The sequence below is a fragment of the Exophiala aquamarina genome, assembly GCF_000709125.1.
Source record: "Exophiala aquamarina CBS 119918 chromosome Unknown aczIA-supercont1.4, whole genome shotgun sequence".
In the NCBI taxonomy this organism is placed as follows: Eukaryota; Fungi; Ascomycota; class Eurotiomycetes; order Chaetothyriales; family Herpotrichiellaceae; genus Exophiala; species Exophiala aquamarina.
In genome coordinates this window covers 2,614,853-2,642,524 of record NW_013550584.1, presented here as the reverse complement: position 1 = coordinate 2,642,524, position 27,672 = coordinate 2,614,853, and the positions used below count along the sequence as shown (strand labels likewise).

General features: G+C 51.1%; 12 protein-coding genes across 12 annotated transcripts; 2 read left to right on the top strand and 10 right to left on the bottom strand.

Moving 5' to 3' along the window:
- Positions 1–1,296: 1,296 nt before the first annotated feature.
- Positions 1,297–2,538, bottom strand: A1O9_06050 (uncharacterized protein; the record flags this gene model as incomplete). Its single annotated transcript, XM_013405263.1, has 1 exon — positions 1,297–2,538. The coding sequence occupies one exon, from the start codon at positions 2,536–2,538 to the stop codon at positions 1,297–1,299; it is 1,242 nt and encodes a 413-aa protein (XP_013260717.1).
- Positions 2,539–2,933: 395 nt separating this feature from the next.
- On the bottom strand, positions 2,934–4,015 carry A1O9_06049 (uncharacterized protein; the record flags this gene model as incomplete). The annotated part of the gene is made up of 2 exons (XM_013405262.1): positions 2,934–3,082; positions 3,199–4,015. 2 exons carry the CDS (start codon positions 4,013–4,015, stop codon positions 2,934–2,936), a joined length of 966 nt encoding a protein of 321 aa, XP_013260716.1.
- A 472-nt stretch (positions 4,016–4,487) lies between these two features.
- Positions 4,488–7,004, bottom strand: A1O9_06048 (uncharacterized protein; the record flags this gene model as incomplete). Its single annotated transcript, XM_013405261.1, has 1 exon — positions 4,488–7,004. The coding sequence occupies one exon, from the start codon at positions 7,002–7,004 to the stop codon at positions 4,488–4,490; it is 2,517 nt and encodes an 838-aa protein (XP_013260715.1).
- Positions 7,005–7,131: 127 nt separating this feature from the next.
- On the top strand, positions 7,132–7,750 carry A1O9_06047 (uncharacterized protein; the record flags this gene model as incomplete). The annotated part of the gene is made up of 2 exons (XM_013405260.1): positions 7,132–7,190; positions 7,408–7,750. 2 exons carry the CDS (start codon positions 7,132–7,134, stop codon positions 7,748–7,750), a joined length of 402 nt encoding a protein of 133 aa, XP_013260714.1.
- A 165-nt stretch (positions 7,751–7,915) lies between these two features.
- Positions 7,916–10,903, bottom strand: A1O9_06046 (6-phosphofructo-2-kinase/fructose-2,6-bisphosphatase; the record flags this gene model as incomplete). The annotated part of the gene is made up of 1 exon (XM_013405259.1): positions 7,916–10,903. One exon carries the CDS (start codon positions 10,901–10,903, stop codon positions 7,916–7,918), a length of 2,988 nt encoding a protein of 995 aa, XP_013260713.1.
- Positions 10,904–11,451: 548 nt separating this feature from the next.
- Positions 11,452–11,895, bottom strand: A1O9_06045 (uncharacterized protein; the record flags this gene model as incomplete). The annotated part of the gene is made up of 1 exon (XM_013405258.1): positions 11,452–11,895. The coding sequence occupies one exon, from the start codon at positions 11,893–11,895 to the stop codon at positions 11,452–11,454; it is 444 nt and encodes a 147-aa protein (XP_013260712.1).
- Positions 11,896–13,879: 1,984 nt separating this feature from the next.
- A1O9_06044 (methylthioribulose-1-phosphate dehydratase) lies at positions 13,880–14,699 on the bottom strand (the record flags this gene model as incomplete). Its single annotated transcript, XM_013405257.1, has 3 exons — positions 13,880–13,988; positions 14,043–14,544; positions 14,603–14,699. 3 exons carry the CDS (start codon positions 14,697–14,699, stop codon positions 13,880–13,882), a joined length of 708 nt encoding a protein of 235 aa, XP_013260711.1.
- Positions 14,700–15,169: 470 nt separating this feature from the next.
- A1O9_06043 (calnexin) lies at positions 15,170–17,052 on the top strand (the record flags this gene model as incomplete). Its single annotated transcript, XM_013405256.1, has 4 exons — positions 15,170–15,298; positions 15,352–15,765; positions 15,818–16,471; positions 16,525–17,052. The coding sequence occupies 4 exons, from the start codon at positions 15,170–15,172 to the stop codon at positions 17,050–17,052; spliced, it is 1,725 nt and encodes a 574-aa protein (XP_013260710.1).
- A 1,101-nt stretch (positions 17,053–18,153) lies between these two features.
- Positions 18,154–19,932, bottom strand: A1O9_06042 (methylmalonate-semialdehyde dehydrogenase (acylating); the record flags this gene model as incomplete). Its single annotated transcript, XM_013405255.1, has 2 exons — positions 18,154–18,570; positions 18,646–19,932. 2 exons carry the CDS (start codon positions 19,930–19,932, stop codon positions 18,154–18,156), a joined length of 1,704 nt encoding a protein of 567 aa, XP_013260709.1.
- A 634-nt stretch (positions 19,933–20,566) lies between these two features.
- A1O9_06041 (uncharacterized protein) lies at positions 20,567–21,106 on the bottom strand (the record flags this gene model as incomplete). Its single annotated transcript, XM_013405254.1, has 1 exon — positions 20,567–21,106. One exon carries the CDS (start codon positions 21,104–21,106, stop codon positions 20,567–20,569), a length of 540 nt encoding a protein of 179 aa, XP_013260708.1.
- An 877-nt stretch (positions 21,107–21,983) lies between these two features.
- A1O9_06040 (uncharacterized protein) lies at positions 21,984–23,016 on the bottom strand (the record flags this gene model as incomplete). The annotated part of the gene is made up of 2 exons (XM_013405253.1): positions 21,984–22,055; positions 22,108–23,016. The coding sequence occupies 2 exons, from the start codon at positions 23,014–23,016 to the stop codon at positions 21,984–21,986; spliced, it is 981 nt and encodes a 326-aa protein (XP_013260707.1).
- Positions 23,017–26,358: 3,342 nt separating this feature from the next.
- Positions 26,359–27,006, bottom strand: A1O9_06039 (uncharacterized protein; the record flags this gene model as incomplete). Its single annotated transcript, XM_013405252.1, has 1 exon — positions 26,359–27,006. The coding sequence occupies one exon, from the start codon at positions 27,004–27,006 to the stop codon at positions 26,359–26,361; it is 648 nt and encodes a 215-aa protein (XP_013260706.1).
- Positions 27,007–27,672: the final 666 nt, after the last annotated feature.

Here is a 27,672-nt window from a genome sequence, read left to right as displayed (position 1 = left end):
CATGAATGCTGTGTGAGCAATCAAACATCGCGAAGCATGGCCTGGAAAGATGCATATACCCTTGAGGCGGACACACGCTCCCAGCCGTATTGGGGTAACGATTCGCATCGTTGATGACCACGTCTCGGGATCAGAAAGAGTCCAATACGAAGCGGTGGTGTTTTGAGGGTGGCTGTACGAGTAGTCGGCAGTGAAAATTCCTACAGAGCAGGACAAGGGTAGGCGGTCAAGCTGCCTCGGAGAGGCCAGCCAAGATCACGGACAAAGAAGCAGAGAAGCAAATACGAGAAGCTGGATCAAAACTCGTGGAGGTGAAGTCGCAACTCGCCTAAGCTTGGGGTCGGAAGAAAGCGCGCTACTAGGCGCCAAGAGACCATATGATGCTTATTACTCAGTACAGCCAATTAACACGCAGGAATTCGTTGATAGGCTGGGGCTAGCTAGGCTTGGAAATTAAAAACATATGCAGGAACAGATTGCCTCAACGAACGCCCTCGTCCACAAACACGGGCTCCGGCGGGCAACATGGCTGGCGCAGGACAGCTGACCAGCTTTGCCGTCAGCTTTCAGGAGGAGATGGGGTCAAAAGTATTCCGTACGGAGAAGAGATTGTACGAGTAGCTGAGATCCTTTATCTAGCTTAGTACGGAGTACTTCGTATGTCAGAGGATCCACGATGTTCCTCCCCTCTTTACGACTCGGAGGTCTGTGAATCGCATGGAGTACTAGGTCCCCTCTCTCTGTGGACAAAATCAGGGTTCTCTATCCAGCACTCGTGTTTTACCGTTCACAGCAATGGCTAAGCATTGAGCGTCAAACTCTTGCATTTGGAGAGCTAGCAAACGACTTGAAGGCCTGGTAAAGGATGTCTTTGGGCCTCTAGAATCGAACAGGTCACACCTGACGTTCTTCGCTGGAAGCCGGCGTCGTGCACTCCGTACAACACGGGTCTATTACTCGTAAGTTCAAGGCAGCACGAGGTCTTGGAAAGAGGATCGAGTGATAAATACTCCAAGCGTCAGGTACTTCGTGGTCACGAATTTAGAAATTGATGACACATCCAAAAGCCTTGTCTACCTTGGGAAAGGTGCGAACTCTAGAGGTGTCTCGGCCTGGGGGCCTCCAAGACAAGCTGGCCTTGAGTTCAGCGCACGCCGCTCAACTTTATCGAGATTGTACATCACGGAGGACTCCTAATTACTGTACCATGTGGCTATTCGTACAGACGAAATGATACATTGATAACATTTGCAGAGAAACAATCACCGGGGAAGGGGCGAAAAAGGAGTCGATCTATCATGCCAGCTCGCCCAAAATGCTCCCCGGCGTGCCACTACTCCCAAGCAGAGGAGCACCCCTAGACTTTCGCAGTTCATTACTTCGCCGAACGACATCACGATCAAATATCCACCACCAAGAGTTGAAAACCTTCTCTCCAACTTCCCAATTATTCGCCGAGTATGGATCGCTGCCTGATATCCGGACACCTTCTGAACTGTCCTCGATGTCATACACGAAATCTAGCAACGCGGTAGGTGACGCAGCTTGTGGCGGTCGTGCCTCGGGAGGCTGTGCCAGGATCATAATCATCCTGTCTCGCACTGCCGGCCAAGGTAGAATGTCCAGAATGGGATGATGTGGTACCGTCAACTGGACCATGCTGGGTTGCAGATTGGTGGGTAAGTGTTTGTATTGTGCGAACGCCATCGAGGGGTCTGTGAATGGCGACGATGCCGTCAGTGACCACATGATTTCGTGAACGTCTATCCGTCTGGCGACCATCATACAGCCTCGAAGCAGCGTCAGCTCAAGTACTTCGAGGGTTGCCTCGTCCGGGAAGCAATACTGTAGACCGTCTGCTTGTGGTCTGGGAGATAATTGCTTCCCCGTTTTATCGACCGTTGCATTGTCGGCCTCATCTGCTATTGGAACGGGCGTTAGAGACCAACTCGCACTTCCATTCGAGGACGAAGCAGTGGTAGAGGACTGAGGGCTATTTGATATCGACGGCATTCCCAGGGACATATCCCAGAAGGACTGGCTGTTGACGGGAAAAGCCAGGGAATTGATATCGTACATGGCAAAAGGGTCGTCTTGAAACAGATCCGACTGACCTACAGATCCTTGGTTTAGAAATTCTTTCTGGAATTGCCCGGGTGAGGCTGCAGAGAAACAAGCAGTCGGATCGAATGAGCTTTCATCGAAATCCTCACTCACAATGGCGGGCACATCAGTTGTCATCGTCGGTTCATACTGCGATGTCCCGCCATGAGTTGGACTCGATGAGAGTGGTGACGCCGATGTTTTGCCAGGAGGCAAGTCTGTGGACTGGGATGACTTCTGCTGATCACGTCCCTCAGTCCTGTCCGAAGGTTGGACCTGAGCCTCGAGCTTCTGCACGTGCTCCTTTTTGCGTTGACGATACCTCCTCTGAGCTAGCACGTTGAGCACTCTTTTCCTTTCCGAGGCATCCTCCCCACGGCTCGGAAGCTCAATCTGTTCGGCCTTTCTTTTTGGCTGACTTTTGTTTGTAGTCATTCTTGCTCTTCCAGAGACTGGACAAATTCGACGAGACACTCACTCAAAAGCTAATAGAGGAACGCTCAACGCAGCCCTCACCAGGACTGCAATTATGTATATTGTAGTGTGGGTAGTGAGCTCCGCAGACAACCAAGAGGCGAAACAGAACGGTGAAATGGCCAGCGACTTGCTCAATCGGACTCGTTCTCCAGAATATTATGTACTTTCAATTCAATCGTAGTTACATCTCCTTCCCAAACTCACCATAAAAACCAGTGACAACATCCATTTGGCATCCAACAGGCAACGGGCGGAAACAAGAAAACATAACGTTATGTTCAGTGCCCAGAACAGAAGGTTCAAGCCGACTTGGCGGGGGGTGGGGGGGGCGACCTCCGAATTCCAATGAATCGTCACTTTCCGAATACGATGGCGAAGATATCTTCCAACACCTGGTCGGCATGCGTGAGGTACAACCCATGCGCCGCGTTCTTGTAGATCTTGACCTGGGCCTGGGTTGCGAGGGTTGGGATGATGCATGCGCTGCTTTCAGCGGGCATGCCTGCATGATAATGGTCAGTTATCCAAAGGCTCCAGCGTGTGAGGTACAACGGCAGGTCATGTCCTCATAGACGGGGCATCCTTCGAGAACGAAATGGAAAAGAAAGGTAAACTCACTCTGATCATTATCCCCATGGACGACCAAGATCTTGACATCCAGCCCATCCAACCTCCTAACCACCTCGGTGAGGTCCGTACCGGTGATAATCTGAACACACCTCTCGAGCGCAAGGGCATCAGCCCTCTCCACCATGCTCTCAAAACGCTTCTTGACCGTAGGCTGCAGCTCGATGCCGATATTGAAAGTCTCACCAAAGACACCCGGGATCGCCGCGCGCGTGAACCCGACGCGATCATCGCGGAATCCCTGGAGGATGGCGTCCCAGAGCTCACGCGGCGGCGCGGTCGGGTTCGCGTCCGTCTTCAGGGGAAGCGGCAGGCTGGCTCCCAGCCAGATGAAGCCGCGGCATCGCCGCTGCAACGCCGGCGAGCTGCCGAGGAGATGGTACGCCAGCGCCGTCTCGCCGCAGCCCATGCTCGCCGCGACGAAGTAGAACGATCCATGGTTATCACTGCTCGCCTGGAATACAGTCGAGAGAAAATCCACCGTGTCCTGCGCGAAGGTGTCGTACGTGATGGGACCGGTGTTTCCACCGGCACCGCTCCACTCGCTGTCGCCGAAGCCACGCCGATCGCTCGCGACGCAGCGCACGCCATGCGTCTCGCTCAGCCGCAGCAGCAGATGCTCGTACATGCGATGCGACATGGGCCAGCCATGGATGAACACAAGCGTCACCTGGTCGTCCGCGCTGAAGTCTTTCGTTGAGTCGCTTGTCGCCGCGAACCGCGCCGGTGCGTTGGGGCCGGTGCGTGCTGGACGATATTCGACGTAGTGGAGGCGTGCGCCGTCGGTGCTGGAGGTGAAATACGGCATCTTTTCTTTTCCGCTTGGTATCTTCGGTCTCGCTCGGATCTCTGGGCAAGTTAGCACTGGACTAGACGATTTCTTTTGGTTGCTTACTAGAGTCGACGTGCTGATAATTTGGCTCTATTCTTCTTCGTGTTTGAAATACAATAAAATTGTGATTGGGGTCTTTTGGGTCTTCGTGTCCAAAGGAATGGGTAGGGATTTGGCTTTCTTTTTAATGCATCAACGGGCCAGTGTATGTAACCTTTAATAAACGTCATCTTCGTGCTCCTTCACGGTGAGCATAACGTTAGAAGACCATAACGAGGACTGCAGCATAGACTATACGACCGTGAAACAATGGGGAACATTATGTAAGGCAATGCCCCTCAGTCTCATCAAAGTGTAGTCTTGGTGAGCGATTACTATGTGGAAATATGGTGGTTCGTTAAAGTACTATGTTATTCTAAACACATGGCGGAGAGCTGATGTTGTATCGTCAAGACGCATTTCGATCCCCTCTTGAAGAGTCATCACCTTGCTTACTAACTGTACCCTGTCTGGTCGGTGTGGGTGTCGGGCTTCCATCTCGGTTCAATCCGCGGATGGTAGAGCCCACACTCCCCATGGGCCTGACTCGACTGCCTATGAACCCTTTTCGGTTGCGACCTGTACGACCTCTCCCTAGCCAGTTCAACTTCAGCTGCCTGCTGAGTTCTTCCATCTTGGCTTGAGCATCATCTCCAGACTGGACAGAACATAGAACTGACAAGCATTGCAGCATCCGACCCACAGTCTCAGTCACTTGTGCGGATGAGCTATCAGAGGGTCTGGCCGCCGGTGGTGAGCTGAAAGATTGGAAGGCAACATCCTGAGCAGGGTTACTGGATATCGAAAGGTTGGATGTCGCTCGGGACCTTCCTCCAGAAGCTGCACTTCCTAGTAAAGTGCTGGACTGGGAGTTGTAACTGGCATACATTGGTTCGAGGCCAGTTGCAGTGCCTGGCCTGTCACTAGCTCCACTGTTACCCCGGTTTCTATTACCAGTCTCAAAAGAAGACAATGTGATGTTAATGCTCTCTAGGCTCAGTCGTGAGAATGTTGCCTTCAGAAGCTCGAAACGAGGTAATATGATCACATCACGATAAGCGATCAACATGATGCGTCGGACCTCAAGCTCTTCTCCTGCTGCGACGACAAAGTCAATACCATCACCAGTAGCGGGAGAAGATGATAGTTGACTTCCACTGTCTGCGCTGGGAAGTGCTCCCCAGAATTCAGCGGCCAATTTTGGACTTGTTAAGATACTGCCCCTTCCTTTGAATTCCTGGTCGAGAGGAAGAAAAACCGCCTGCATAAAAGGCAGCACGGTGCCGAAAACCTGCATCCACATGCTGACCAGATGTGGGACAAGTCTATCGTCGGATATAAGGCGCAGAGTGTGGTTGAGGCTGAGGAAGCCAGTTTTCAGGAGGTCCTCCAAGTCCCCTATAATTATGCTTGGGTCTCGTTTCTGTACGCATCTCTGGACGTGGATTGTGACCAACTTATTGAGATTCTCCACAGCAATCCGTACACCTTCACCCTCAAAAGCGACGAGGATCTTGGCTCGAAGTAGATCCCATGCATCGTCAGCTGACATGTTATTCAGACCGAAGTTGGCAGAAGCATCTTTGACCTCAGCGTAAGGATTGAAGTTGGTAGAGGATTGGTTTGTAAAACTGGCGCCCAAGGAGGGCCACTCGGAAATGTCGGTCTCTCCACGACTGTAGACAGGTTCGAGGCCAGCGAGGGCCTGTGCTTTCTCCTTTTCCTCCTTCTTCTTTTCCCGCAACGCACGTCCTCCGTGGCGGAGATCCAAGCCAGAGACTGATTTGGCGAAGGAGGAGGAAGGGTTAGGAGACGAGGGGGCAAATGAATAGAGAGACTGAGGATTATTTATATCCACAGGTCGTGAGTTGGAATTGGCCGACGATAGTGGTAGGGCGAAAGAGTCGTCTTTGTCTTTCAACTTGAGTTTCTGACGTAGTCCATGATGCTTATGGGGTTTGTCCTTTGCCTCGGGAATGGGAACTATAGTGGAAGAGGAGGGATTTGCGAGTTGGTACAGAGAAGAGTTGTTGGAAGATAATGATTCGGTCAGGCTGGTGGTAGATGCATTCAGGACCTTGGATAGACCGCTGGGTGCCAATCTGCTTGGCGAGGGTAAGGGCTTGTCCTTGACCTCCTTGTCCTTGTCTCGGGACAATACCATGTGCTTGGGTCTAAAGCGTTTCAGTCCCTTTTTGGACTTCTCTTCTTCCACCAGAGAAACTTGGCTAGTAGAGGTGGCAACCTGGCGGGGAAAGACAACGCTGGCTGCAGTGGCTGCGGCATTAGTGCCAATAAGACCATTTCGGTACTGCTGGTCGGGAGCAGGATTGGAAGGGGCCAGTCCTTCATGGGAACCGGTAGAACCCCGACTACTGCGACGACTCTCCTGTTGGGTCTGTTCCTGAGGGAAAGGGACAGTTTGTGAGCGCTTTCGATTGTGGTTGGTTGCATTTAGATGTTGCATTGCAGCCTGTGCAGCGATCTGGGAAGGGGTGAGGCCAGACATGGCGGCATGGTCGTGGAGGTTAGATTGGCTGGCGAGTGAGGCCGAGGGCATGGATGGCTCAAAATAGCCTTGGGAATGTTGTCTCGGACGGTGCTTCTGCAATTCGGGAGGAGGGGGGCCGCCGAAAGAGGGTCTTCCTTGGTCATCTCGAGGCATGTAGGGAGCAGAAGGTCGCGCATGACCGGCCGGAGGCGCATTGTTGTGATTTACATGAGAGGAGAAGGTTGGAAGCTGCTGGTTGTAGGGAGATCTTTTTACAACAGAGAGATTGGACGAGACAGAGGTGTCACTTCCACTCGAACCGGGGCGGTTGCTTTGTTTGGAGGCCGCGCGGGAGGGGTTTGGGGAGACAGAAGCGGCGGAGTGAGGAGGCACAGGGGATCGGAGGCCTGCTCGACGTTGTGTAGGAGGTTCCATGTTGTCAATTGAGCCTTATGGCAGAATGGAAACAGACAAGCAGGCCGACTGCAAGGGGAGATGACTGAGCATGGCGCCAGGATCTACAGCGAGGTGAGGGCGAAGAAGACCAGCATCTGGGGTCGGAATGGTGACACTATGCGCCCGTCAAGAGCAGAGGCATGTAGGTGAAGTGGTTGATGTAGAGTGAGTTGAGGAGATGGTGGTGGTGATGGTCACAGTTGGCCTCAGCATAGTCGTACCCCCGGCCGTGGCTCGTGACTCGGAGACTCGATGCGGGAAGGAGCCCCCTCGGCCCCTCCTGCATCAACATTAGCGGTGGTTGCGCATTCCTTGGATAGATACGAGTAACTCTAAGAAAATTGTATCATCATCACCAGCAGCAGCAGAAATCTTACATTAGCAATAACAAATTCAACATGTCTGCGCCCTCAGAACCCACCCAGGAATCCCTCACTGCCGCCTACAAATCCCCTTCCGGCACCAAACAATTCCACTATGCCATCGAGAACCCCCATGTCGACAAGCAGCTCGACACCACCTCCCAGACCAGCTACCTGAGCCAACTCCGCGCCTCTACCAAGAAACTGCAGGAGGACATCAATTATTTCCTCACCGAGAAGATGGACGAGGATAAGAAGATTGGTTTGGGAGCCATGGTCAGGTCCAAGACAAAGGAAGAGTTAGAAGAGGAGAATTATGGCGAAGAGATTGCCGATGATGACGACAACGACGGCACTGGGTAAATTGCTACGAGAGGGTATCTAGGTATCAGGATATCTGGAAATCAACAAACTACGCTTTCCCCGCCAGTTCGTTTTGTTTGCGAACTGCACATCCAAGGTGCACCACCGAGTTGCTGCAAAAGTCAGCTGTTCAGTCTCAGCAAGGAGGTTTAGGAACGGGGAGACTTACTCGGGGAACACACTAATGACACTGCCTCCAAGTCGTTTATAACAGACACCACACACACGTTCCTCATCCACCCGCACTTTGCGGTTTCGACCACCCGACTGCGTGCCCTCGCCGAGTAGCAGCCCCGCCTGCACACGTACCGCCTCAACCTTTCTCAGCCCAGCCACAATCATCGACTCATTCATGATGCTGTTGGCATTGCGCATGCGTCCTCGGAAATAAAACTCGAGCTCTCGAACCAAAAGATCCTCAGGTATCAGCTCCAGCGTTGAGCTGGCTGGCAGACGCGCCCCGTGTCGCGCCATTAATTCAATTGCTGGACCCCACTTCGCGGTTTCCCCCTTGGGCGGATTTAGATAGAGGTTAAGAAGTATGTGGTAGATAGATGGTTGTTCGTCCACTGGATCCGTTGTTGATTTTCGACGTGATGATGTTACCTTGCCATCATCATTCAAACTGGTCTCGAGGTGCGTCTGGTTGCAGTATTCCTCCGCCTTTGCCGTGTCACGTAGTTTGAATACATACACCTCGAGTGCCTGTTTGTGGTTCCCCATCTTGCTGAACAATATTGCTCGAGCCTCGTAGAAGGTCGGCTCGTCTCGAGGAAGCATTCCAAGTGTCTTTGCAGGAGAATACTGTTCCGACGTGCGCAGCAGAGTGAGGAACTTGTCCAGAATCTCTTCTCCTCCACTTCGAGAGCCGTCTTTCAATCTCTCCAAATACAGCGTCACCAGCTTTTGATGCAGATCTGGTGTGAGGTCATTCAGCTCATCCACAACATGCTCCAGGAACCTCTGTGCAAGTTCTTTGCTGATCGGTTCGAGGAAACCCAGCACTTTATGCCGTGGAAGAGATTCTGCATTTTCTGTATCACCAAGGAAAATCTCCATCGCCTGTTCAGGCTGTGTCTCCAGAGGCCACTGTGCAAATTCAAGTATCATATCAATCAATTCGGGTCCAAGGTTCTGAAGGTACGTTATCGTACGGCCAGGCCCGTGCAATTGCGGATCGATATCTGCCTGTCCAAACTTCTGTAGTCTTTCTAACGCCTGTCGATGTAGTCGTTTCCCATATAGGAATTCTGTGAGATCGTTGTATCGTTCTGTCTCCTCCAGTTTCGCCATTACCACTTCTGGATCGCAAAAGTTGGCGATGCGGAACAGTGATGTTGCGAGGGATGGAGTTGCATACATGTGCGCCCGGAAAAGTGTTGTGTCTACGAGTCTGGCCACTGCGATCAATTTGTCCGATAGATCAACGTCATTGAGTGAGGTCAATCCCAGGAGATACTCCGTGCTCTGTTTGATATCTTCGGATTGAGACCCTAGTTCCACTTCTGAGAGCGCCCGGACAGATTGATCGCCGTTGAAGAAGCGTTGCAACCTCCGTCGTACGTCTGCTAAGAATGCTTGAAGCTCACGAACTGCAAACTTGAGCTCCTTCTCGCTAAGGGCATTCGAGTCAGAGCCCACATTCTCAGTGGTTCTAACACTCCTTATGCTGTTGGTGTCAGCGTCTGACAAACCGCTCTTGATTTTCTTGACGGGGCTCGCTGTTGACTCGCTCTTCTTATGATCCTTTTCAGGTGACTCTTGACTATTGACGGCATCGGGATCTTCTTTCCTATCCTTCGACTTCTCGTCAGCTAAATCGCCCGCAATGATTTCCGGGTAGAGCTTGATGACAAGTTCCGGCGGCGCTGACACCTCTCCGAAAAGATCCAGCGATTCTCGAAACTTCTTGTCATCAAAGAGCTTCTGTGCTTTCTGCATTTTGATCTCACGGAGTCGTCCGGGTTTATTCTCTACCAAAGTCTCTTCTATCATATCCAGCAGACTGATCGCTTCATCGAGGTGGCCACCGTCGACCAATGCATCAATCTGAGCGTCATAGTTGAGTCCCTGCATCCGCCAAACACTGCGCTCACTGGCAACTAGGAATCCTTTGCCTTGATGCGCCAAACTGATGTTGGGATTGGGTACTTGGAGAAGGACTGCCCCAGAAAGTTCAATAGATTGAAGCAGTGTCAATGTCTGAGGGTTTCGAACTTCTAGAATACCTTTCGTGGGTTCTTGCAAGGCCAGTAGGTATGGGTAAGAGTAGCCCACCGCTTGAGGAGGTATGCGCCACGGAATCTGACGTCGATTGACGGGCTCGCCTTCTCTGTCAATAAACAGCGTGTTGACGTCTTTGGCCAAAAGCATTTCTTTCTCGCCGAGTCCAGTGGCGAGTGGGGTTGGCACCATTCCACCCATACCGATATAACTCATGGTGCCTCCCAGTCTACTGCTCTCCTGTCCTGCCGCGCCCCCAATACTCCCAGGCCCCACGATAGTTTTGACTTCCTGTGACTCGATGTCGACCATGACATAGTTCGCGTTCAATCCCGCCACGATCTTGGTTCCGGTCGCCCAGGTTAGAGATTTGATGCTGTTCGACAGTGCGATCTCAGCAGCATCTCCGTCAAGTTCACCATCGTGCCAGGACCAAAGCAAAAGCCTGCGCTTGACAGCAACGGCAAGTCGACTGACAAGGGTGGGCACACCGGTCGGAGTGTCTTTGACTATGTTGCTCGTGGCCGCAAAGCTACTGGCTCCTTTCGTTTTTGTCAATTGCTCATTCAACTTGTAGGTCCCCAGGTCATGAATTGACACAAAGCCATTACTCAAAGATATCAAGATATTTGCTTCACGGAAAACAGCAAGCTGATCAATCTTGTACTTGGAGAACCTCTCATACTCGCGGAGTAGTTCCGACGCCTTGGGAGGAGGGACTAGGGTTGGGTCGTTGGAAGGCGCTTGGTCGGTGGCAGTGGTCTCAGTATCCGAGGATCGAGAGGGAGGATTATTGACGCGGTAGATACGGAGGGAGCCAGTGTTCAAGCCAACAAGTAGCTGGTCACTGTGGGAGAGAATGGATTCAATCTTGGACTTGTCCCGCTGCTTCAGCTCAACAATGGGCTGCGCAGTGAATGCAGACAACATGGGGGCGATTTTCGATGCGAAGCATCATGTACACACCATGTCGCTCGAGTTCTATTCTTGAGGTAGCACGCCGCAGTAATAGTACCAGACTTCGTTTGTTTTAGTGGGTAGAAGAGGGCGAGTGGCAGCCTCGATGAGGCTGCGGCGAAAGACGAACTCCGATTGGTAGTAGATGAATTACGTCAGATATCAACTCGAAGGTGAGGTCACGTGCGGATATGGAATAGTTGGGATTCAATCCTTTTCACCATGTGATGATCAAAAGAATACTTGGTTGATGAGAAGGGCCATAGATCATAGTTTTCACCTGTGCAGCAATCTCGACGAAGAGAGCTTTATGGTTCGTGGAAGTACAAAGTTGAACACTCCCCTCAAGTCACACTGGTTGCATGAACAACCACCTGAAAGGCTCTTCTCTAACGCATTTGTGGCCCAATGCAGGTCGTTTGGCATCAATATGAGCCCTGAAAGATTGTACCGGGCGCATCATAGCTTGTGACTCTCGGGACGGTACCTAGGCAACCCATCGCTCAGGAAGGTCGTTTCGTTCATCTCCCTTGAGTTGTACTATCGGAAGAGATAGGGGCTTGATTTCGCTCATCCCTTTCCTCTTCCTCCTTGTCACTCTCTTCAGCAAATCGAATTGTGTCTTCAATCATGGCAAGGTCAGCATCGAGGTCTGCCATTAAAGCATCCAAATCTCCAAGGCTCTGAAATTCCTTATTCGCCTTGTCAACCAATTTCTGCAGGGAGTCATTCTCCTTCGACAAAGCTTTGGTCTGCTTGCGTAACTCCTCTTCCTGTTTTGTTAGCGCCTTGGAGTTGGCATGTATGTTCTTCGCTCGCGCTTGCAACTCTGCATCAATGGTAGAACCCACAGCGTTCAACGAGGCTGTGAACGCTGCTCTCGCTTCCTCGGTGCGCTGAGCTGATGATGCCGCGGCATCTTGTGGAGGTGATGTTGTAGCTGCTGCTTGTGAAGAGCTGGACATTTCAGCCGAGCCTATTTCTGGAATCTCGATGACAGGGTTCCTGTATGGCGACGCCTTTGATGTTCAGGTGTGGACGAGGAACGTTGGCAGACCACTTTGTCGACATCAGCAGCCGCTTCGTCATTAATACGATACGAGTAATCCTGTCGCAACAATAGCCTTTGGTACGACGAGTAGGCGCCTGCGTTAAATGCTAAGACGCAAGGTTTCGGACTCTTGCCCTTACGCTCAGGAACCAGAATCTGTGGCCGGTGTGCACCACAAACGAAGCATTTTTGGGGGCGAGATTGATGCTTAGTGGGAGATGATCCCCGTACTGTATTGAACGGTAATTTACATACCCGGGCCTCACGCTCGCCTGTCCCTTTGGCCATGACTCCTTTCCATGTCCACCAACCATGTCTTCCTTTCAGACGCCTTCGAATCAGCGCAACCCTCGTTTCTTGTGTGGTGAAGTACACATGGCCAAAATGGTCTAGCACACATCGTACGCAATTTGGCTGTACATTCCATTCGTTGACTCCTGTAAGCACACCTTGGACTTCTACAAGGAACAAAACTCCAGCATCACGAAAGTACGACCCGGAGATGGAGCTAGAGCAGAACTCGTCAAGCGCGTCAGCAGAGGTCCGAACGGACCTGCTCATGAGAGAACCCAGCACCCTGTGTTGACACCCGCAGCCGGCAACCTATCACATGCATTTCGCTCTGCTCTACCATGTGCGCGGCAGAAACCTGAGCTTTGTCAATAAGTCTGCAGAATGACACCAGGTTCGTCGACGAATCCTCCCGCGCTAATCCAATTGCACAATATCTCAAACTAGAAAGTATGTCGTATTGAATGGTCGGGCTTTTGGTTGTCGAAATTCAATCCAGTGCAAGACATGCTGTGGTTCACCTATGCCAGCTCCATCACCGATGATGAAAATGCAACATCGTGTACGGTATGAATTTTCAATTGCTTCGGTACATTTTCAGAACATCTACCAGAACCTGACTGAGCCCACCCAATGCATATATGCAGCTCGCGCGATTGACTCAGCGTCCTGGATTCGGATCGACTGCCAACTAGAACATGAACGGGAGGTAACTAACGAAGGCCTTGTGCTTTATCCAGATTCAACTGAGCAAGGTAACATTACTTCAGCACTCAACCGGAATTTAAAAGCTCGCTTCACGATGGAACCCGCGACGAACCGAACTATACCTCAATTCCTATCAGAAGACGTTATCAGGCGCCATCGACTACGTTAGATATTCCTCAGATCTCTGAAGAGCTATACCCACAGAGCCCATAGCCAGAGTGAAGATCACAAGCATTTGGGATCATGGAAGTAGCCTGCCAGCGTCTCGTATCTCGCACTGCAAGACTTACACAGGTGCTGGGGCTTGTTGTCTAATCTCATGGGATCAACCTTGTAAAGCGTAGCAAATCTACGGTTTCGCATTCCCTTAGCACGCGAGAACCATGTGGCGAGAAACCTATATTTGATACAGGAATCCTGTAGACAGCCTCCGTACGAGACATCTTTGAAGTCGGTCCATGCGACCCGGTACAGAATCAGCATCATCTGAACCTGGAGCGATTGCTCCGGGGGTACCTGGATAACGAGACTGCCGCTTGTGGAAGCGGTCATTCTGATGAAGCCAGCTGTTAGAAAGTGGAACACGTGACAGCGCGTGATGAGTGAAACACAGGGCGCGAGGAGCCCGGTGTAGCTTCATTGTGTTTGGGATATCTATCATGAGGAAGAGTAGGATAGGGTATCTATATTGTTCACCAGAACTACTAGGAAGAGGGTCCATCCTACGATTGACATGTGTATGCTAGGACACGTGCGATTACATCAGACCCGCCTAAAGGTGCCAGTCCTCCTTGTGAAGGGCGCGCTGAGACTCCGGGATAATGCTTGGGCATGGTTATGTGACATCTCGTCGAAGCGCTCAGACTCAATGCAGGTATTCAGCAAGGACAATGATGGCCTCACATCCACGGCAACCCAAGCCTGTGCATCTCGACTGCAAGCTGGAACAAATAGTCTAAGCTTTCGCACTGTGTTTTGGCTTTGGCCGGTGTGTCACCCCAGACATAACTTTTAGCATCTTGTTAGCAGATGCCTCAATCGGATCTAGGTTATAGCACTCACATCCCATGTCGCCTGACGAGCACTGCATAAGTATCAGGATATTGCTCCATGGCTTTTTCCAGCCACTCTGTCAGATCCTCCTCGAAAGGGGTATTCTCAATGATAGGAATGCGAAGGGTATCGTGAAATCCCAACATTCCCTTGCCTGGGCCCTTGGGAATGCCTTTGATCTGCTCGATATTACTGATCTCGAAGCAGGCATCCTTCCCGTGAAGCTTCTCGACGAGTAATGTCACCAGCACAGCCCATTGAGAATGGGTGTGTATGGAGCAGAGGGCGCCTCGCTCAAAAGCTGCCAGGAACAACGGCGTGCAGGCGGATGGCTTCAGATCCTGAGGCTTGCGAATGTACTTCCGTGCCTCGGGCGGATACTTGGGCGTGGGCCAGGAAAGGACGAACATGTTCTCCGACTTGATCAGCTCTTTCTGGACACCCGAGGGAGCAATGTAGATGTGTTCATCCTTGCGGATGCTCGTGCCGCCCCCTGTTCCAGTGACCCAACCTTTGGACTCAGAGTCAGTTTGTCTGATCTCGGGTCTTGTGTGCCTACCATGTCTTACCGAGGGTGTAGAACTGTCTGCATAGTCTAGGAATTAGATTTGCTGGGTGGTCCGGGTCTTCAGACTGCACCAGATGTTCATTGTCTGTAGTAGCCATCGTTATGAAAGACTGTGGACAATACAGTGTCTGAAGAAGCTTAAGATCTTCACGACAAGGAAAATAAAATGTGACCCACGTGTTTGAACAGCGCGTCACTGCCGTGCAATCATGGGCAATTGCGTGACAGGCTCAATCGCCCCTTCCCCAATAATCTCCTCTCGCCATACCTGCCGGGTTTGGTAGACAGGCGGACACTTGGCAGGCGGTGAGGCAGTGCGTTTGGCTCTAAACTCAGCTAGCGGCATTTCGCGTTTAGTCTGTGACCTTGTCCCACTCTCCCTGCGGATGCTTCTTAGCATTACTACTAGCAGATCAAGTAAAGGACACCTTGCGTTGAACCAAGGACACTCAAATATATCCACTACCACCGTGTGGGCGACCCTTCGACTCCTTTCTCCTCAGTATCGACTCGACCTCTCACTGGTAGAGCAGTTTCATTTCTTCTTTCCTTTCTCCCATTGCCCATCATGCGGTTCAATTCTGCAATCGCTCCGGCTCTGTGTGCCTCTGTCTTCTTTGCCGGTAATGCGCTTGCACAGGAAGATCTCGAGCCAGAGCCAGCCTCAAGCGCTGCCGTCGAGCGGCCAACCTTCACAGTAAGTCCCCCTGGGTCTTCGATCTTTGCACCTCTAGATTAACCTGCATCCAGCCTACCAGCCTCAAGGCCCCTTTCCTAGAACAGTTCACCGACGACTGGGACACAAGATGGACGCCCTCGCACGCCAAGAAGCAGGATTCCAAGAGCGACGAGGACTGGGCCTACGTTGGTGAATGGTCTGTGGAAGAGCCTACCGTTCTACCTGGTATTGTTGGTGACAAGGGTTTGGTCGTCAAGAATGCCGCTGCCCACCATGCCATCTCCGCCAAGTTCCCCAAGGCCGTCAACAACAAAGGCAAGACTCTTGTCGTACAGTATGAAGTCAAGCTGCAGAATGGTCTAGAGTGCGGTGGCGCTTACCTCAAGCTGTTGCGAGACAACAAAGCTCTCCATGCCGAAGAGTTCTCAAACAGCTCCCCTTACGTGATCATGTTCGGTCCTGACAAATGCGGAGCCACCAACAAGGTACGTTTCCCTCGCTCATCCCCTCTCCCTCGCGCACGACTAACATGAACAGGTCCACTTCATCTTCCAACACAAGAACCCAAAGACAGGCGAGTACGAAGAGAAGCATCTCAAGAGCCCTCCCCAGGCCAAGATCAACAAGCTCACCACCCTTTACACCCTCATTGTCAAACCGGACAACACCTTCGAAATCCTCATCGACAATAAATCTGCCAAGAATGGCAGTCTTCTCGAGGACTTCAGCCCTGCCGTAAACCCAGACAAGGAGATTGACGATCCCAAGGACAAGAAGCCCGAAGACTGGGTTGAACTCGCCCGTATCCCAGACCCTGAAGCTACTAAGCCTGAAGATTGGGACGAGGATGAGCCATATGAGCTTCCAGATGAGGATGCCGAGAAGCCTGATGACTGGCTCGAAAATGAACCTCTCACAGTTCCTGACCCAGAAGCCGAAAAACCTGAGGATTGGGATGATGAGGAGGATGGCGACTGGATTCCTCCCCAAGTCCCCAACCCCAAATGCGAAGACGCCTCTGGATGCGGCCCATGGGAACGACCAAACAAGAAGAACCCCAACTATAAAGGCAAATGGACTGCTCCTTACATTGACAACCCGGATTACAAGGGCACATGGGCTCCTCGCAAGATCGCTAACCCCAACTACTTTGAGGACAAGACTCCCTCCAACCTTGAGCCAATCGGAGCTGTAAGTTTAAATGCCCGCTCGACTATAATGACCTTGACTAATATGTTTTCTAGATTGGATTCGAGATCTGGACCATGCAATCTGATATTACCTTCGACAACATCTTCATCGGTCACTCAGTCGAAGATGCCGCTGCTTTCACAAGCGAGACCTACACTGTCAAGAGAGCCGTTGAGGAGGCTGAAGAAGAAAAGACCAAGCCCAAGCCATCTGATCTACCCAAAGCAACCACTCCCAGCGGAGACTTCATGGATGACCCGGTCAACTTCGTCAAGGAGAAACTCGAGCTATTCATCACACTCGCTCAAAGAGATCCCATCGAGGCCATCAAGATCATGCCCGAGGTTGCCGGTGGAATTGGAGGTGCTTTGGCTCTACTCATTGCCATCATCGTTGGCCTCTTCAGCCTCGGTGGCTCTTCAGCTCCTAGCAAGGAAGACATCAAGAAGACCGCACAGAAAGCCAAGGAAGCCGCCACGGATGCCAAGGATAAGGCTACTACAGCCACTGCAAGCGGTGCGGACGCAGTCAAGTCCGAGGTGAACAAGCGTACTACTCGGTCAAGCGGTAGCTCTGATTAGACTTGTGTGTTTCGGACTTATTATCTATCCTCCAGGACAGAAAAGAGCCGAAGCAGTAGCCCACCAGCGAAGAATGGGTGCTAGATCAATGGGAGGCAACCACCGTTTTCGAGGTGAAAATTTGAACGGAACGGCGTCTTGATTGCGCGCAAAACTTGGTCATATCTCGATATGCTCCTTTTGCCTCGAATGCCTTGTCTTGGGGTGGAATCCAGCTCCTTTTCTTCTACGAAGACCAAAAAGTTCAATTGATCAACGAACCAGAGCAGTTATGGCTGATTGGGGAGAGGGAGTCGAAGGCGAGCGAGGCTAGTTAGAGGACGACAGAAACGAAATTCAAATTCCAAGTTCGAAATCCAAATCCAAATCCAAATGTACATCATAGTCTAGTCAGCGAGCCAGCCAGCCAGCCAGGGTAACCCCAAAAATTGCATCCATTCAAGTCGTAGTCTTTCTCGTAGTAGGACGACTAAGTAGTAACCAACATACTATCTCGCATAGTGATAGCGAAACACGCGCATAGGGTAGGTATCAGAAAATATTCATGGTGGACGAGTAATTACTTGCGCTTCAGTACTGCGTACTAAGCAATACGTAACACTACTGTTCAGAGTAGAATCCGGAGCACTGTCGTACAGTCTCGGGCAGTAGCAGCGCTTCGATGTTTCGTTACCTTGGTATATAGGTACATACAGCGGTGAGGTTGATGCGGAATTGCGACCTACCCTCCCTCCTTACGGGCAGATGAACACTGGACGTATAGCTTCAGCCCCAGTAGATAGTTTTCCTATTTGTGGCTATTCAGCGCGTCAATGTCGCTACATTCGACCAGATCCAAGGACGACGACAATGACGACAGTTTGCTTTTCTCTGCCATGCCAGTTTTGCTTGAGTCACTCAATGTACATTAGATACAATTTCAAAGCGGGGCAAAGGGAAAGATCCCTTACTCGCTCTTTATCCCACCCAAGAGTTGCAAGAAATTCCAGTTCCAATTCCGATCCTCCGTTCCTTTATCACTTTGTGGAAACAATCCAGCACCAGCTCATCTCACTTGAAAAAATTTCAATTTCGCTCTTCCAGGCCTGCTCCTTTACTAGATTACGAATGAGTTGGCATAGACACCTGCTTCTCTGTGGCAATCGCGTCCTCAGCTCTCCAGAGACTGGTGACCGTCTTCCACTGGGTGTAAAATCGGATGCCGTCCTTGCCGTAAAAGTTCGAGGCACCGGTGCCAGCGACACTCTTCTTGTTGCCGGTGAAGCTGAACATGGGCAACGGGACAGGGATAGGCACGTTGATACCAATCTGACCAGCCTCGAGCTCCTTTTGGAATAGCGATGCTGTCGGGCCAGATTGCGTGAAGATGGCGGCACCATTTCCATAGGGATTGGCATTGATCAGCTCAATGGCTTCTTCTGTGGTTTCAACATTCAAGCACACCAGCACGGGACCGAAGATCTCCTCCGTGTAACATTTCATGTGTGGTTTGACGTTGGTGATGATTGTTGGGCCGACCTATTGTTGAGTGTTCGTTAGTGAAATGTTTGTAGATGATGGCAAATCGAAATTTAGTAGGGGCGGCCAACTTACCCAGTTTCCATTGGGATATTTAGGGGGCTTTTGACCTCTACCATCAAGCAGGATGGTGGCACCCTCCTCTTCGGCACTCTTGATCAAATCCTCGACTCGCTTCTTACTCTGTGGGCTGATCAAAGGACCGAGATCAGCGCCTTTTTCAAAACCTCCGTTTATGGTCAGGTTCCTAGCCCGGTCTGCGAGTTCTGAAAGCCACTCTTTGGTTTCGCCAACCATGACGAGGGTGCTGAGAGCCATGCATCGCTGGCCGGCTGCACCAAATGCGGCACCAGCAATAGCATTGAGAGCGTGATTCTTGTTGCAGTCGGGCAGAACGGCAGCATGGTTCTTCGCACCGAGATTTGCCTGGACTCGCTTCCCATTAGCGGAACCGCGAGTGTAGATATACTCGCCAGCGCGGTTGGAGCCGACAAAGCTGATGGCTTTAATGGCGGGTTCGTCAATAATGTAATCGACAGTCTTGGCAGCTCCGTGGACAATGTTGACAACACCGTCAGGGAAACCAGCTTTCTGGCAGAGTTCGGCAATAATCATGGCCGCACCAGGGTCACGTTCGCTAGGCTTAAGTATTAAGGTATTTCCAGTGACAGTGGCCAGCGGAACACTCCAGAGCGGGATCATAGCAGGGAAGTTGAAGGGACAAATAGCCGCAACGACACCGAGAGGTTCACGGTATGATCTTGTCTCCATATCCTTTGCAACTTCAATGACTTCGCCAGTCAACTGCGTTGTGATGCCACAGGCGGTCTCACAGACTTGTAAACCACGGAGTACATCGCCCTTTGCATCGGCAAATGTTTTGCCCTGCTCGAGCGTAATGGATGCGGCCAGTCGATCCATGTTCTCGCGGACCAGATGAGTCAATCGAAACATGATCTGTTGTCTGGTCATGATGCTGGTGGCACGCCATGCAGGGAAGGCCTTCGAGGCAGAATCGGTGGCAGCCCTAAGCTCAGCATCGGTAGATTGAGGAACTCGGGTGACTAGATTGTTCGTAGCTGGGTCGTGGAGGTCAATCCAGGTAGCGGCTTGTGAAGGCACGAATTTGTTGTCAATGAAGTTGTGGGTGTCAACCACATTCTTAATCTGTTCGTGAGACCTAGGATAGTCGGCAACGGCAGCGCCGGCAGCAGCGAGATGCTTGCTTGTGGCATGCAGCCTGCGTCTTGCAATCTGCTGGTTGGGAGACATTCTGAGGGAAGTTGTCGAGGATAAGATATGGGGGGATCGTCTGGCAGACAATGCGGGGACAGCTCGAAATAGGGAACGGCGTGCGGCCATTTTATGCAAAGGAGGGGGGAAGGGGAGGGCGAAGCGTTGGTTCTATCTGGCAACCGCTATTCGAGATGAAGTGATGAGATGTATACCAGGTGGAAGAAAGATTGTAAGATGATGGCAGTAAATACAGCATGGGAATCTTTTGAATGGGAGCGGCAGCGGCGACCTGCCCCCGAGCCTGCCTTTGCGGAGATCGAGAATTGCCCGCCCGAGGTTGAGGTCCAACGGCCACTAAATTGCCAGCAACGGACCTGAGAATGCAGAATATGAGGGGGAGAAGACCGTCGCCACGGTTAGCATCGGAAGGGGGTCTCTAGTAGCCCTTTAGCTGTTCGACAACTGGCTGCATTGGCATTATATCATGACGCTAGTGTACTAGCCCCTTGGCACGGGCTCATGCACGACGAGGCCAACTCCCATCTGGCTCCCCCACTCCCCCACACGATCAAACAGAAATCACGCCAAACACGCTGAGCTCTGACTCGTACCGGGAACTCGGTACGAGGGGCAACTTACTCGTACCGGTACAGAGTGCCTATGTACGAGGGAGTCAGGACTCAGGAGCAGAAGACACTTGCATCGAACAGGTCCAAGGCCAACCTAACCTCAACAGAAGAACTAGCACTATTACATCCTATTACGATTCCTCGCCATATGCCAGGTCCTGGTCATCTTCTTCTTCTTTCTTCTCGACCTTGCCTGTGTAATTGTATACCAGCCTTGCCATCTGCACACTGCCTTCCTTCTCAACCACAACCCGTCGCGTGTAGTACCTCTTCTCTTCAATCTCTTCGAATCCCCAGTTTTGCTCTGCTGTCCAACCGCCACCGCTGTCCACGTTTTTCGCCCAGCTTTGTACATGTTCATCGTCCAGGAACTTCGAGGCTGTTTTGCCGTCCTTGAGCGTCTCGGCCCGGAGGAATCCTGCCACCTCTTCGCCTCCAGGGGTTAGCTTTTCAAACTCTCCTGTTTTCCACCATCGACTTCTTCCTTTGACGTTTCCAAAGATCCTGTCTGCATGATCTCGCTCGTTCCAGTCGAGAGTGCGATTCTCCTGTGTTGTTGACAGGCCACTTGCGACCGAGGTGATATCGATGTGGTAGACAGAATCCTGCTCGTATTCTTTGATGGTGAGCTGCGGCAGCGTCAGCGAAGGCTCTCGTGGGCCCGTGAACATTCGTGCGACTGACCACCACTGTTGCGAGGCTAATAGCTTTGCGAGTAAACCAGCTCAGGCCTTGTAAAGCCAGCATTGCATCGACGTCATCAGACAGCGTTTTATTCTACTCGTAGTTGCGTTAGCCTGACCTAGCCCGCCGTGAAATAAGAGGCCCAGCTACCATGACATATTTTCCCGACAGATTTTTGGTGGTCACCTCTGGAGGCGCCGCCATGTTGGTGAGTTGTGGCTGTGGGAGCGAACAGAAAGAGGGTATAGGCTTCGGTGTTCAAGGAGGCTGCTCATCAGAGTATTTGTAGTCGACGGCTACCAAAGACATGTGAAGTCCAGGGCAGTGGTGGTAGTTTGTAGTAGTCTGTTCGGCACGCAGACGAGTGCTGGGCGGAGTTGCGCAGGAGCAGGGCTGTCCAGATGCCAGTGGTTCGTGGATGGTGGATGGTGGATGGTGCCATGTGATGTTGCAATTGGAGCAGGAACAGCCCACCTCAGCTTCCCTCCCTCCTGCCTGGATTCCTGGACTCTTGGGTCGTACCTTCCCACTTCCCACTTCCCCACCTGCCGAGGCTCCTGTTGAACCTCCTCCCAGCGGATTGGACCTGGAGCAGTTTCTCGAAACATATGAATCTTCGTTCAAGCTGCACCACAGGCATGCGACCCACGATCAGAACTTTGTGCCTCGGACCATGACGCTCGATTATCAAAAGCAGAGCATGTCTTTGATCGATGCCAATCTGCTATACTGTCTGCCGTGAAACTGGACTGATAGCTAAGTAGATTGAACGAGGTGCATTGACTCAAGTCTGAAGAATTATCTCCTTGATATAGAACACTCCCATCATTCGGCACACAACCCTATGTCAACGTTCGTTGAATTTCATTTCAAGAAGGACCAGTCCTGCTGCTTGATCCAGTCTGCTACACTCCCAAGGTCGATCGGAATGCCAAGCTATGTCCATCAGCGACAAATACAGCACCCAGAGTAAGGGGTTCACACTTACGTCTTTGGGGTGAACCACCGTGGGGTCACCCCGTCCTTCGTATCCGAAGTCCGCGATATAACCAAAAGTCTCTTTCAATTCCTCCACGAGGAAGTCAGGAACCCCTGCATTGCCTGGGTTTGGATCTCTCTGCGCTGGGATCCCCGTTGTTCTGCTCCAAAGACTGATAAAGTCATCATAGGTCATCAGTCCACGATAGGCTAACATGTTTTTTCCACCTCCCACTTCCACCAGTGCCCTTGTCAACGAACCGGTGTCTTTTTCCGCTGCAATAAGCGGCAACAAACAATCGCCCTTCAAGAGTCCTAGGAATTGGACGACCCCCTTTTCATCCTTTCTATGGAATGAAACCGGACTAGCCAAGAAATTTTCGAGGTAGAAGCCAAGCTGGATGATACTGGTCTTCTTCCAGAGCTCCGGGTGTGTCTCCTGCCCATATTCCGCAGCTACGGCCTTGGCTTCATACTGAGGTACATGCATATATTTCCCCTTGGACCATTTGGATACATGTGACAGCCCAGAGAACACGAGCCTATCCAGAGTCTTCACCTTTGCCGCCGCATCAAAGATATTCTTTCCCTGTTGTAGTTCCAGCTCATACGCCAAATCAATCAGCTTCTGTCCCGGTTTTGCCTTTGCCTGGTTCTCCGGGTTGAAATAAGTTCCCCAGAAATCGGTGACGCTAAATATAGCATTGGCCCCGTCGAAAGCAATATCGAGTGATGCAGGATCGTCAAGGTTGGCAGTTACTGTTTGAATCCCTTCTGCATGCAAGGCTTTAGCCTTTTCGGATGATTCGTTTCGAGTGACCGCTCGAACTGTCCACGATGGCTCCTTACGAAAGGCATCGACAACGGACCTTCCCTGGGCTCCTGTCGCCCCAAATACCACAATGATTTTGAGAGACATCCTCTGAAGGTGGGCGTTTTCCAAGATATAACGAGCATTTTCATAGTTGCATCTCTACGCCCCTTTTATATGTCGACTTCAGCTTCGACATTTATAATCCGTATTGTCGACATCAACTTCGATATTTATAATCAGTACTATGACAATAATGGAAGATTCTCCAAAGCGACCCGTAGTGTCAGCATCCCAGCAGATATCATGTTTTGCAATGTTGTGAGTCACGTGTGACGCTTCAACCCTGTTCAGTTTTCGTCCGCTTCTGATAAATCAATATGATCGGATAAGCCCAAACGCTTGAGGCCACCCGCTAGCTAGCGCACCAAAGGACAGATCATTTCAATGCCGCATGTTTCCTGAGGATCCAATTTCACGGTCTTCCTCTAAGGCGACTTCAATAACCGTGGAGCGGTCGCATTTCACAGTTGGCTCAGGGACCAATCACGGCGCCTGGGTCATTCTTTGCCTCAGAGGAGTGAAAGCCTCTGACCAATCTCCACCCTGCTTAGCTAACTAGAGCATAAATGTCGACCTCACCCAAGGATCTGAGTATTGTGATATTGTTATGCATTGACATGCAAAGTACTTAGTCGTCTCGAACCCCAATAGGCACGTCTAATAGTTCTCGAGATCATGGCAGTGGAATGATCTCCGTTGTTCCAAATTCACGAGACCTATGCTATCAACAACCAAATGCTAACCTCACCCTCCTAGTTTACAAATCTGGTTGCACGGGAAGGGGCAAGAGACCTGGATCTGTGTCGAGACTCGGGACTCCAGTCGCAGGCAGTTAGCGATCTGCTGAAAGTGGTACGTATCAAAACCTTAGCCTTCCTGGTGTCGTTATGCCACCAAACCTAATTTTCGTCGAAGGTGGATCCCTAAGTCCATCCAAGACAAGAACACGCGCTCACATATTCGCTCTGGTCTCATAGGAAGGGTTTGCGCGTCGCAAAATCACGCCGCAAACAGAAAGCTACAGAATTCGAGACATCAAATGTTATTAAGGATCAACAGACTTCGCTTGACAGAGCAGCCGTTGGAAGTTCGGTCTAAGTTCGGCCTCGAGATGATGCAAAAGCAACACGACTAGGCGGATGTCTCCAATGTCTCTTCTTAGCGCTCCAAGGACCGACCTTTTCGGTTGCTTTGGGATGGACCCAGATGAGCAATACAGTCAAGGCCTCCTTGACTATTATAGGGCATCCGCAAACTTGTGTACGGGCCTTCTCAAGCTTACTGGAAGTTCCCCAGGTGCGAATGATTTATGGCCAGGCTTTTGCCCGAATGGCACCTACGCGACGAAGGTTGCAAGGCATTGGGTCGTTCAGGAAGCACAAAATCCCGTTGTTTCGACGGCGATCTTGTTTGGCGCAGCATCGCACCGGCAAGTAAGGACCAGCCTGGAAATCCCCTCCTATAGAACGATATCTACAGCTGAGAGGCGTTGCCATAAAGAACAATTCGGGAACAGGTTATGAAAGAGATTGCCCTAGAGAGCATAGGTGAGATAATCTATGCGGTTCTCTGCCTGTCAGTCAGCCAACTTGTCACAACATCTACTCTTCGCTTGCCTGACATGACTAACCTTGAAACTCTCTTTGAATCACGGTGGCTTATGAAGTACATAGCTTCGGTTTCAATCAAATGCATTTCACAGCCATTCAGGCATTAATTCAGTTCGCTGAAGGCATAATTAACCTTCGCGGCTACAGTGTTGGCTGATTGTTATTCTTGCAAGTTTTGTTCGCCTGCTAGCATGTTCCAGCAAAGTCCTCCCTTCCGTGATACTAAAGATTCTGTAGTGCAAGTTCCATCGGGGCTGCAAACAATGTGACACCGCCGGTCTTTCTTTTGATGAAGTTGTCCGATTGTTTTTATGGCTCTCGGAGTCCTCTCAGAATCCTCGATATCTTTGATTCCCCGTGACACCAGAGGGCTTCCACAATTCCACTGGTGGAATTCATGCCCTGCGTACTCTAAAGATTACGCCAGGCATTGATCAGACTTTGTTGGATATCAGCGAGTCCTCTCCAGCATTGGAGATACGTCCTCGAGGAGCTATTGACGAGAATCTCATCGCTCCCCGCCTCGACAGTCGAAGTCACCTGTTGTGTTATCCCTTCCCGTGTTAGTGAAGGAACTCCTGGTGCAGACTCCAGAGAGCCATACTGACGAGGAGTTAGATCATGCGGAGGTATTTTATGCTTGCGCACGGTTAGCAGCCCAACTATATAGCCTACACGTTATCCTACCAGTGTCTAGGGCGTCACATGCCAGGCGAATTCTTGTCCCTCGGATCAAAACACAAGTCACAGACTCACGGCAGCAGACAAGGGCATGATACTTGGCGAAGCATCCTTGCGGCTCACTACATGGACGTGCATGGTGGCTGCGATGGCTTCGAGCGCGGACACCGAATGGAACCAGTCGCAGAATTGAAAAATGGTTCGCTCCTCATCTAGCAGTGGGTGCATCGATTGCTTGGGATCTTCCATTACGAAGAAATGAGAGCGGTTCCGCGACGCTATGGGTGGGTCGACGCAGCTTGCGACAAGGACAAGTACGGCACATTCACCTGGAATACTCGATGGAACGAATAATATTGAAGTCGTGGGTTTCTCGTACCGTCCTGTGAGGTCTCCTGGGAGTCGGGGGAAGCATACCTGGAACCGAGCGCGAGGTTGCATATTAAGTGCAAGGTTTGCAATATATTTCCTGCGAACATGCATGTTCTGAGTAAATCTGGGAGTGGAATCAGCCTATATTTGCGCCTGATAGGGGTGAGATACTTTAGCCTTCTAGGAATAAGCTCTACCAAATTACCAACTGGGGGTGATCGCGAAAGAACAACTCCTTAATGCTGCCTTGGGCAACCACCTTTGAGCCCATTGGGTTCAGTTGTGCTGTAGGAGCGATCAGATAATTCTACTCGCATCCAACTAATTGCGACTTAGGTTAAGGAACCTGGGAAGCTTGAGGGCCTGATCCCGTTCTTGAGCAAAGCTGCTTAGTGGGTCTCTAACTCAGTCAAGCTACATTTGCAGGAGAAGAACCGGTGCTGTGGTTCCTTGGCTGGAGAATTACATTCGACACACTCCCACCAATTCAGAGGCTCAGATGACCACCAAAGTATGGAGCCCTCCACTCTTATTTGACGAAGAAGTCTGTTGTAGGACTCAGCGTCAGAGTCGCGGAAGTTTCACCTTCCCCAATCATACAAACGAGAGGCGATGCTCTCTGCATATTCCTAGTTTTACACCTCAATATCATTAAATAAGCTCAAGGATTCGATGAGTGATATCTCCATCCACAGAAAATACACATTGCACCTTACATCTCCACCTACCACAGTCCATGGATACCGTCCTCTGCCTTTCCCAACACGGGGTCGTTCTCTGGTTTAGGAACGTCCCACACCTTCTGATAATCTCCTGCGCTCTCTCCGCCCTTCGCAAAATCCCAAACGCCACCATCCCTGGGGTAGGCACCAATCATGGTAAAGCCTGAAAGTTGGATAGTGTCTAGAGTACGTCTTACATCCTCAGCGGCAACCCTGTGTCCATCTCCCGGGGTCAGCAACTTAAATTCAGCACTTGGGCTCGTATCGAAGGTCTTATGCGCAGTACCTGCCGGGAGGATAAAGACATCTCCCGCATGCGCTTGCAATTCAACGCCACCTTCCTCCTTGCCGGAGCCATGTGTGCTCTCCTCTAGATCGGAAACGGTATCCGCAACGCCGAACCGGATCGTTGCAGATCCTGACAGCACGGCCATGCATTCATGCACACCAGAATGATAGTGAGAATCCTGGGTTGAGCCATATCGAAAAATCCACTGTGTCTCCCACCCGTTCTTCAGGAATAAGTCGTAGATCTTCGCCGGGACACACTCCGATTCACCGGCTAGGATACCCGGGTAGTGAATCAAGGCGCGTGGTGAATTGGGTATCAGCGGCGTTGGAGGCAGATAGTATTTCTTCACCTCGACCATGGCTTTATTCCGCTCGGCGCCAGAGATGTGGTCTTGGATGATTTATTGGTAAGTTGCGACAGGGTCGCGTCGCGTCTGGTCGTCGAAGAAACACTCGAAGTGAAGCCCAGCTAGCTACAGGTCTTACTTATGTTTGGACTTCGTACGCCACTCCCGGGCGACACTGCGGGGGAACCGACTCATTTTTATACTTTGATCGGATTTCGGCGCTGATGGTGGATAGTCTTTCCGCTTTTGCTGGAGAGAGCGTCCTGGCATCACTTGTCCCTGGGCGTACTGGGAAGGTGTTTCCCCTTGGGCCTCCAACACCTCCAACACCAAATATTGTGATGCGGTTTATTGTATGCTGAAGGCAATGATGAGCATCATACCAGAAGCTATGAGACAGCTCCAGATCACGCCCTGCTCAACTGACATGACCTTGAAGGCCCTACTCACCAGATTCATGGTATTAATAACCCTGTTGCTCCTAGATGCCCACTTAAATGGCAACGACTGTCTTTACACCGATTCAAACTGATGAGGGCTTTGCCTCCATCGAGGAACTGTTGCACCTAATGCAACAAGTATTCCCGTTCATAGCATTATTACCCCTTTGGTCGTAATGATGCCGCTAAAGAGGTAAACTTGCACGTCGAGTGGTGGGTAATGAAGGGCCCAGATTAG